We start from the raw sequence: 10,933 nt of genomic DNA, 5'->3' as shown, positions 1-10,933 counted from the left end.
CCGAACATCCAGATTCAGCTGGGAAAGCCCGGGAGAGACTCAGCCCGGATCGCCCCTCCCCGGCCGCGGCGAGAGCAAGAGAGGGGCCGTCCCGGGAGGCGGGGCGAGCCTAGGCGGGGCCGCGTGTGCTCTAGACCACCTTTCTGATTGGTCAAGGCTCAACAGGCCCCGCCCCTATCCGGGAGCCGAGAGGCTGGTGGGGCGCGCGTGGCGGGCGTGGCGCGCGTGGCGGGCGTGGCGCGCGTGGCGGGCGTGGCGCGCGTGGCGGGCGTGGCGAGCTACGGTCGCCGCAGTGCTTGGAGCTGGTGCCGGGGATGCTGCCGCTGAACTGGTCTGCCGCTCTTGGGTGTGGCTGAAGGATGGCGAACGTGCGGGTGGCCGTGAGGGTGCGGCCCCTCAGCAAGAGGTGAGTGAGAGCGGAGGGGGCGCCTGAGGCGCGAGGGAGCTGGAGGGGCGAGAGCACCCGCCTCCCCCGGGAGTCTGTGGGGCTCAGAAAGCAGACCAGGAGTGGCCGGGCTCAGAGTCCGGAAGCCGGAGCCTGGCAGGCCGAGCCTCCGGCCAGGTCCAGGGTGGCCGCGGCGAGCTGCCCGCGTGGCGTCCCCGGCGTCCTGCGGCAGGAGCACGGTGAAGCCGTGGGGCAGCTGGGCGCTCGTCGGCGTCCAAGGAGGGCCGCGGGGCGCGGGGCGCGCACGCGGTTTCATCTGCCGGGCTGCGAGAACTCGAGGCCCGGCCTGAGCCTCGCAGCTGACCAGACCGCAGCAGAACTGCGGAGGGGAAGTCATCCTTGGCCTTGCATCAGCATCTGCCCCTCGTAGCCCTCGAGGCGGGCACGGTCAGCCACGTGTTTTTTTTTTTCTGCCGATTTTTTACTGGTACTTTTGGAAAGTCAGAAGGCTTTGCCGAAAGTTTGGTGTTGGAACTGTTAAAGTTGTTTTGTTTTATTTTGATTTTAGAAACGGGGCGTGTCTCTAAAAAGGGCTGGGGATGTAGCTCAGTAAGGAGGTTCTGTGTTCAATCCACAGTACAAAAACAAACCAAAAACCCAAAAACGAAACAACAAAAAACTTTTAAGAGTTTAAAGTTTGCTCCAATGGAGAAAGTGCATACAGTCCTAGATGGAGAAAGGACACCAAGCAAAAAGATTTAGGCTGTTAGGAGCATGCTTTGGTTGAGAGGCAGTTGGTGTAGTGTGGGTCGGGACCTGAAGGCACATACTAGAATTATTGAGAAATTTAATTTGAAAAATTTCCAGGACATAACATAACATGACTTGGTAATTAGGCAGAAAGCTGAGCATGGTGGTGCACACCTGTATCCCAGCACTTGGGAAGCTGAGGCAGGAGGATTGCTATGAGTTCAAGGCCAGGCTGAACTACATGACTAGACCTTGTCTCAAAAACAAAACAAAAAAATTAAGCAGACAGGTCAAGAAAGGGACTGTTTTTGATAACAAAAATTGATACTAGTGGTATGATGTTTGTCCTCATCTAGAGGTGATTGGCTCTGAAATTGACAAAATGAGAGCAATGAGAGAGGGGGAAACAAACTAGAAAAAGGGAAGAGAATAGGAAAGGGGAGATGGTATGAAGAAAGAAGAAAAGCAGCAGGTACCTGAACTGCTGTCTCTGAAACTGATTGACAAATGGCTTATGACACCTGGGTACTGCATATAGTCACAGTGGTACCTCTACTCATTCACTGACTCCTGCACACAACCAGTACCAAACATTGTTTTGGCTTTTGGAAACGGTAGTGACTAAGTCAACACTGACAAATTCTAACTTGTGCATGGAGTACCAAACAAATCATGAGTACTGGGACACATATTTGTGTCAAAATTCATCGAGTTCCAAATTTTAGGAGTTTCAAAGCCGTGGAGTACTAGGGCATGACAGTAATTGGCAGTGGTGGCTCAGGGATGGGGGAGTGATTCACAGGTACAGCTGCCTCCCGAGAGATCGTTTTTGGTAGATCCTGTTCTTTCAAAGCTGTTCTTTTAGGGTTCTCAGGGTGACAATATTGGACACTCCTGACAGTAACTTCTTAGTTCTTTGGGAATGAGGAATTTATAATAGAATGATTAGGTTAAAAAAAATGATGTTAATTTTTTTTTATTAAATTCTTTTATTGGTACATTGTAGGTATACAACACAATTACATTTCTCATTGGGAATTGTACCTTTACATAATGCATCTTGGTTCTTATTTTTTCCCCATTCCTAGCCCTCCCTTCACGCCATCCACCCTTCCCTATTTTCAAAGACTTTATTTCCATTTTTTCCATTTCTCAGCATTTTTCCTTTCCCTTCTTTCCTTTCCCCTGCTCCTCCCACTACCCCATCCCTTTGGACCTTTTCTTCCTATTTTACATTATCGATTATTCATTCTAATCATTGGTACATTTTAGGTATACAATATAATGACATTCATCATTGGAAATTTGCACCTTTACATAGTCTCTCTTGGTTCTTATTTTTCACCCTTGCCCAGCCCTCCCTTCAACCCCTCCAGCCTTCCCTATTTACAAAGATTTTGTTCCTATTTTTCCATTTTCTCATATTAATCCCATTCCCTTCTATCCTTTCCCCTAGCCCTCCCACTTCCTTCCCCTTTGCCCCTTTTCTTCCTATTTCACATGACCTATTATACATTTAGTCCTTATTTACACTTTCAGTTTCTCACACCAGAGAAACTATTTGGTATTTACACATGTGTGTCCTGTTTATTTCACTTAAGAGTATGGCCTCAATGTGCATCCACTTAGCTATAAATGTCTCTAATTTCTCATTTTTTATGGCTGAGTAGTACTCCATTTTATTAAAAAACCACATTTTCTTTATCCAGTCTCCAGTTGATGGGCATTTGTGCTGTTTCCAAGTTTTTGCTATTACAGACTGTGCTGCTATGAACATGGGTGCACATATATCACTGTGGTATGATTCTTTGAATTCTTTGGGGAAGATCCCCAGCAGTGGAATAGCAGGGTCAAATGGGACTTCCAGTCCTAGTTCTTTGAGGTATCTCCATACTGATTTCCACAGTGGTTGCACCAGTCTACACTCCCACCAGCAGTGGAGCAGGGTTCCTCTTTCCCCACAGCCCCGACAGCATTTGTTATTGGTTGATTTCATGATAGCAGCCATTCTTTCTGGAGTGAAGTGGAATCTCAGCGTTGTTTTCATTTGCATCTCTCAAATGACCAGTGATGTTGAGTATTTTTTCATGTATTTATTTGGTATTTCTACTTGTTTGTGTGAGAAATGTCTGTTCATTTCAGATGCCCATTTTTGGATTGGGTCTTTAAATTTGGGAGGTCTGATCTTTTTAAGTTCTTTGTAGATTCGAGATAGTAGACCTTTGTCTGAGGAAGAGCAGGTGTAGATTTTTTTCCACATTGTGGGTTGTCTCTTCACACTGCTGGTGGTTTCTCTTGCTGTGCAGAAGCCTTTTAATAAGAAGAGATCCCACTTGTTGATTGTTTGTGCTAGTTCATGGCCAACTGAGGTTTTTCATAAAATCTTTTCCTACACCGATGTCTTCAAGGGTTCTGCTTAACCTCTGTTCCAACTGGTTCAGAGTTTCTATTTTAATATTTAGATCTTTAATCCATTTTGATTTTAGTTTAGTGCATGGTGAGGGATACAGGTCTAGTTTTAATCTTTGGCAAGTTGAAGCCCAATTTTTCCAGCACCATTTATTAAAGAGACTATCTTTCCTCCAGTGAGGGTGTTTGGCTCCTTTGTCGAATATGAGATGGCTGAGTGTGTCTGGCGTTGTTTCTGCATCTTCTAATCTGTTCCACTGGTCCTCAGGTCTGTTTCTTTGCCAGTACCATGCTGTTTTTTTTATCACAGTAGCTTTGTAGTATAGTTGCAGGTTGGGGATTGTGATACCCCCTGCCATGTCTCTGTTACCTAGAATTGCTTTTGGTATTCTAGGTCTCTTCTTGTTCCAAATGAATTTTTGGATTGTTTTCTCAAGGTCTATGAAGTATGTTGCTGGGATCTCAATTGGAATTGCATTAAATCTATATAGCAGTTTTGGAAGTATGGCCATTTTCACTATATTGATCCTTCTAACCCAGGAGCAGGGGATGTCTGTCCATTTTCTGATATCATCTTCAATCTTTCTTTTCAGAGTGTCATAGTTTTCAGAGAAGAGGTCTTTGATTTCTTTTGTTAGGATGATTCCTAGGTATTTCAGTTTTTTGGATACTATTGTGAAAGGAATTATTTGCCCTATTTCTCTCTCAGTGAGTCTGTCATTGGTGTAGAGGAAAGCTATTGATTTGTGTGTGTTGACCTTGTAACCAGCTACTTGACTGAATTTGGTTATTAAGTCTAGAAGACTTTTGGTGGAGTTCTTGGGGTCTTCTATATAGAGTATCATGTCATCTGCAAATAATGACAATTTGACTTCTCCATTACCTGTCTTTATTCCTTTTTATTTCTTTCTCTTGTCTAATTGCTGCGGCTAATGTTTCCAGAACTATATTGAACAAGAGTGGTGATAGTGGACATCCTTGTCTTGTTCCTGATTTGAGTGTGAAGGATTTCAGTTTGTGACCATTTAGTATGATATTGGCTGTTGGTTTTTCATTCTGTCAGTTTGAGGTAGAGACCATCTGTTCCAATTTTTTGTAGGGTTTTTATCATAAATGCATGTTGGATTTTGTCAGATGCTTTTTCTGCATCTATGGAGATAATCATGTGGTTTTTGTCCTTGGCTCTATCGATATAGTGTATTACATTGATTGATTTTCGTGTATTGAACCATCCCTGCATCCCTGGGATGAATCCCACTTGATCAGGGTGTATGATCTTCTTGATGATCTTCTGCATTCTGTTTGCCATTATCTTATTAAGGATTTTTGTATCTATGTTCATTAGTGAGATTGGCCTATAGTTCTCCTTTTCGGTTGGGTCTTTCTCTGCTTTGGGGATCAAGGTGATGCTTGCTTCCAGGAATGAATTTGAGAGTATTGCTTCCCTTTCGATTTCATTGAAGAGTTTCAACAGTAGTGGCAGCAGTTCCTCTCTAAATGTCTTGTAGAATTCAGCAATGAAGCCATCAGGGCCTGGGCTTTTCTTAGTTGATAAGTTTTTAATTACATTTTCAATTTCATTGGTTGATATTGGGTTGTTCAGAATTTTTAGGTCTTCTTCATTCAACTTTGGTAATTCATATGTATCTAGGAATCTGTCCATTTCTTCTGTGTTTTCCATCTTATTGGTGTATAGGTTCTGGAAGTAGGTATTGATGATCCTCTGGATTTTTGCTGGGTCTGTTGTCATTTCACCCTTTTCATTCCTAATTGCATGGATTTGGGCCTTTTCTTTCCTTTTTCTGACAAGGTTGGCTAAGGGTTTATCAATTTTGTTGATTCTTTCTAAGAACCAACTCTTGGCTTTATTGATTTTTTTGTATCATTCTCTTAGTCTCCATTGCATTGATTTCTCCTCTGGTCTTTATAATTTCCTCCCTTGTATGAGCTCTGAGATTGTCCTGTTCTTGTTTTTCTAGAAGCTTTGAGGTGCAGCATCAGGTTGTTTAATTGGGCTCATTCTGTCTTCCTAATATGCATATTCACTGCTGTGAATTTCCCTCTTAAGACTGCTTTCATTGTGTCCCATAGATTCCAATATGTTGTATTGTCATTGTCATTTAATTGAAGGAAGTGCCTGATTTCTTCTTTAATTTCCTCTGTGACCCATTGGTTATTCAGAAGTGTGTTGTTCAATTTCCACGTGTTTATGAAATTTTTTGAATTTCTTTTGCTATGGATCTCCAATTTCATCACACTATGGTCTGATAATCTGCAGGGGATAACTTCAGTTCCTTTGTACTTAGTTAAACATGTTCTTTGTTTGAGTATGTGGTCTCTTTTGGAGAATGACCCATGTGCAGCTGAGAAGAATGTGTATTCTGACCTTATGCTTGCCAGGCAGGTGTGGCACCACTGAGCTACATCCCTGGCCTTTAAAATAATTTTTTTTTCCAGTACTGGGAATTGAGCTCAGGACCTTGCACTTGCCAGCCAGGTACAGCACCACTGATCTGCATCCCCGGCCCTCATTGTTGATTTTTTGTCTAGTTGATCTATTTGTGACAGAAGGGTATTGAAGTCCCCCATTATAATTGTATTAGTGCTTATTTGATTTTTTAATATCTGCTAATATTTGGGTTTCTTTCTTTTTGTTTGTTTGGTTGATTTTTTGAGAAAAGGTCTTCCTATGTAATTCAGGCCGTTCTTGAACTCACTATGTATCACAGGCTGGCCTCAAACTCACAGCGATCTTCCTGCCTTAGCCTCCCAAGTGCAGGGATTGTTTTAGATAGTTGGGTGCGCTATTATTTGGTGCATATGTATTTATTTTTTATTTTTTATTTTTTATTTTTTATTTTGGTACCAGGGATCGAACTCAGGTCCTTCCACTTGTGAGGCAGGTGGTGGAACCACTGAGCTAAATCCCCAGCCAATGGATACGTATTTATGATTGTTATCGCCTCCTCTTGGATTGTTCCCTTTTCAAGGATGTAGTGACCTTTTTTGTCTCTTTTAATCAGTCTTGGCTTGAAATCCATTTTGTCTGCAAATAGAATAGCTACCCCTGATTTTTTTGGTTTACAACAACTCATCTTTTTAAAAATTTATATATTTATTGGTACATTTTAGGTATACAATACATTTACATTTATCATTGGGTGTTTGTACCTGAACATGATATCTTAGTTCCTATTTTTTCTCCCACTACCTGGCCACCCTTCACCCCCCCACCCTTCCCTATTTACACAGACTTTGATTCAATCTTTTTTTCTTTTTCTTTTTCTTTCTCATAATTTTTCCTTTCACTTCTTCATTTATTATCTTGGCAGTTAAGGAGGTCAGAAGTCTAAGATGGCTATGCTTGATTTTTTCTGGGTTCCTGGCACATGGAATATTGTTTTCCATCCTTTGACTTTCAGTGTACGAAATTATTTTTGAATTAAATGTGTTTCTGGTATTCAGCACATTGTTGGATCTTCCTTCTTGATCCATTCAGCCAATCTGTTTCTTTTGATTGGTGAATTGAGACCATTAACGTTGATGATTATAACTGATATGTATTGACTTATCCCAGTCAAGTTTTTTTCCTGTTGTTTGCTCCCTTCTTTCCTCCTGTTTCATTTCTTGCCTTTCCTGGTGGATTCATTCAGTTGGAGTTCAGGAGTTGTAATTCTTGTTATCTCTTTCTCTTAGAATATCCTTCAGTGCACTTTGGAGTGCTGGTTCTGTGTTCACGAATTTCCTTAGGTGTTCTTTGTCCTGGAAGTATCTTATTTCACCATCAATTTTGAAAGATAATTTTTCTGGGTACATCTATCTGGGTTGGGGTTTTTTTTTCATTAGGGCTTGAAACACTTCAGTCCAACCTCTCCTTGACTTGAGGGTTTATGTTGAGAAGTTTTAAGTCTCCTGTGATTGTGATGGGCTTTCCTTTATAGGTATTTTGTTTCTTTTCTCTAATAGCTTTTAATATTCTGTTGTGTTGAATTTCTAGAATTTTAACTATTATATGTCTAGGTGAAGATTTTTTTTCATTAAGTTTATTGGTACATTTTTACAGTTACATTCATCATTGGGATCTTATACCTTTACATGAAGTATCTTGGTTCTTATTTTTTCCCCATTTCCCTGCCCTCCCTTCACCCCCTCCACCTTTCCCTATTTGCAAAGACTTTGTTTCCATTTTTTTTTTCTTTTCTCATACTTTTTCTTTTCCCTTCTTTCCTTTCCCTACCCCTCCCACTTCCCCTACTCTTTTAGACCTTTTCTTCCTATTACACAATATCAATTATACATTTTTTAAATTACAATATCAAAATTTAGAGGACATTACCACAGATTTTACAGAATTTAAAAGGATATAGAAAGCATATTACAAAGATCTTTTGTGAAATAAATTTGACAACTTCTAAGAAGTACCTTGGAAGACAAATTAATGAAACTGACCCTGGAGGAATCATAAAATTTGAATAGCACCTATTAAAGAAAGTATATTCCTAGCTTGAAAACCTACCAAAAAAAAAAAAAAAAAAGAGAACCTACCTATATGACAACAACAGGCTCATATACATTTTTTTTTGGGTACTGGGGATCGAACCTGGGACCTTGCACTTGCGAGGCAGGCGCCGGAACCACTGAGCTAAATCCCCAGCCCTCATTACATTTTAACTGATAAATTATATCAAATATTTAAAGCAGAAAAAAGAAGGAACACTTCTCCCCTCATTTTAGGAAATCAACATTGTGCTAATCCTAAAACTGGATAAAGATAATAGAAAAAAAGTATGAACATAGATAGAAATTTGTTTAACAAAACAAACTATTAGAAGTCAGATCTGGCAGTATGTAGAAAGTGGTTTTATTATAGGGATGGCAGTGTTGGTTCAGCATTGGAAGATCCACCCCCAAAATGTCATCATTTTAACAGAGGGAAAAGCCATATTTTCCTGTCAGTAGTTGTAGAAAAAGTATTGGACTAAATTCTACAGCTGTTCATGGTAAAAGCTATCAGGAGACTAGAAGTAGAGTAGAATCTGCTCAAAAGATAACCCATGCACTCCATACTTCTAGCAAAAACGCCTTATATGAATGGAAAAGTTAATGCTTTCTCCCTAAGGTGAGGAACAAGGGGAGCTATGCTTACTCTTCATCTGTCCATTAAATTTTGAAACATAGGCCCAAACCAAAATAGTCTGGCAATAAAAAGACACAGTTAGCATAGGATTGGCAAGGTAGAAGTAAAATCTTTATATGTAGATGAAATGATCATCTACAGAGAAAATACTAAGAAATCTCTAGGAGCCCCTAGAACTTGTATTTGAATTTAGCAGGATTAGAAAACACAAGGTATATATAAAAATTCAGGACTATGAAATTTAAAAGTTATGTAGGAGTGGGCTGGGGATTTAGCTCAGTGGCTTCACGCCACCTGCCTTGAAAGCGCAAGGTCTCGAGTTCAATCCCCGGTACCATAAAAACAAACAAACAGAAAGTTATGTAGGAGTACAAAGGACCTAGAAAAGTAAAAAGAAAAAATAAACAGTGTTAGAAGACATTTATTACCTAATTTTAAGACTTCCTCTAAAGCTACAGTAATCAAGGCAGTGTTGGCATAAGGAAAGACATACAGATCAATAGAATAAAACAGAGAATCGAGAAATAGATTATATGGACCATACATATATGATCCACTGAGTTTTGTTTTGTTTTTTTTGGTACCGGGGATCGAACTTGGGTCCTTGCTCTTGCAAGGCAGGCGGCGGAACCACTGAGCTAAATCCCCAGCCCATGGTCCACTGAGTTTTGAAAGATTACTTAATTTTTTTTTTTTTTTTTGGTACTGGGGATCGAACTTGGGTCCTCTTACTTGGGCAGCAGGTGGTGAAACCACTGAGCTAAATCCCCAGCCCAAGATTACTTGATATTAACATTTTATAGACTAAACTCAATTTGAAACCAGAGGAAAAGATAGTTTTCAGCAAATGGTACTAGAACACCTGGTATCCGTATGTAAAAAATTAACCTCAACCCTTCATTTCCATGCATAAAAATAACTTGAAAGGATCTATGAACCAGAACTATAAAACTTTAAGAAGAGGGGCCGGGGATTTACCTCAGTGGTTCCAGCGCCTGCCTTGCAAGCGCAAGGTCCCGAGTTCGATCCCCGGTACCAAAAAAAAAAAAAAAAACCTTTAAGAAGAAATTATAAGAGAAAATGTTCATGAATTTAGGGAAGGCAAGAATTTCCTAGGATACAAAAAGCATGATGTATAAAAGAAAGAAATTGATAAATGAGATTACATCAAAATTTAGAACTTTAAATGACATTGTTAAGAAAATGAAAAGTAGTCCTTAAACAGACCATATTTATAATACATATAACCTAAGGCCACATTATATAAAGAAGTCTTACAGCTCATTAATAGACAACCCAGTTAAAAAGTAGACACAAGAAGATGATAAATAGCCAGTATAGCACAAGGAAAGGTGTGCAACACTAGAATCAGAAAAATACTAATCTGTACAATAACAAGATTGTATTATACACTCATTAGGGAGATGAAGTTAAAAGTTTTACAAGAACAAATGTCACTTTAGGTGTGAACCAGTTAGAACTGTCTAATACTGTTAATGTGAATGTAAAATGACAAAAGCATTTCCAAAAACAGTATAGAAATTTCTTGTATTACTGTTAAGAACCAACAGTTCTGTTCTTAAGTTTTTACTTGAGAGGAATGAGAACACATGTTCACAGTAAATTTGTACATGCAAGTTGACTATCGCTTATCTGAAATTCTTGGGACCAGGAGTGTTTCAGATTTTGGTTTGAAATCCACTTTATCTGCAAAGAGGATAGCTACTCCTGCTTTTTTGGGGGGGTTCCTGTCACATGGAGTATTGTTTTCCACCCTTTAACTTTCAGTCTATGAGTTTCTTTTTGAACTAAATGTGTTTCGTGTATGCAGACTATTACTGGATCTTGCTTCTTGACCCATTCTGCCAGTCTATTTCTTTTGATTGGTGAATTGAGACCATTAACATTGATGGTTATAACTGATATGTATTGACTTATCATTGTCATGAATTTTTCTTTTTGTTGGATTCTCCCCCTTTGTGTTTCATTTCTTGTTGCACCCAACGGATTCATTCTGCTGGGTTTCCTGGGGTTGTGATCCTCGTTTTCCTAGGATATTGTCCAAAATTTTTTGGAGTGCTGGTTTGGTATTCATGAAGTTCTGGGAGTGGCTCACCTCCTCTGCACTGGGGCTGGTGGTGGTACAGCAGCCAGGAAGCCTTCTCCTGGGCGCTGGGAGCGGCTCACCTCCTCTGTGCTGGGGGGGGTGGTGGTATGGAGACCTGGAGGCCTCCTCCTGGGCCCTGGGAGTG

General features: G+C 40.4%; 1 protein-coding gene across 13 annotated transcripts in view; it reads left to right on the top strand.

Moving 5' to 3' along the window:
• The first annotated feature begins 241 nt into the window (after positions 1 to 241).
• The window catches only part of Stard9 (StAR related lipid transfer domain containing 9), a 170,109-nt gene continuing 159,417 nt past the window's right edge, over positions 242 to 10,933 (top strand). For 8 of the 13 annotated variants that reach the window (XR_015449741.1, XR_015449742.1, XM_087207348.1 and 5 more), the window contains exon 1: positions 242 to 406. Coding sequence is in view for 8 of the 13 variants with exons in the window: in XM_087207348.1 (XP_087063474.1) it covers positions 360 to 406 (47 nt within the window). In the remaining 5 variants the exon portion in view is untranslated. The remainder of the gene's footprint in view (positions 407 to 10,933) is intronic. The other 5 variants (XM_087207352.1, XM_087207350.1, XM_087207351.1 and 2 more) reach the window with 2 other exon arrangements.

The sequence above is a fragment of the Heterocephalus glaber genome, unplaced genomic scaffold (genome assembly GCF_053883595.1).
Source record: "Heterocephalus glaber isolate CG9 unplaced genomic scaffold, H.glaber_assembly_v1.0 deba00000809, whole genome shotgun sequence".
NCBI classification, from domain to species: Eukaryota; Metazoa; Chordata; class Mammalia; order Rodentia; family Bathyergidae; genus Heterocephalus; species Heterocephalus glaber.
The sequence above is the reverse complement of the archived record's forward strand: the minus strand, read 5'-3'. Positions and strand labels throughout refer to the sequence as shown.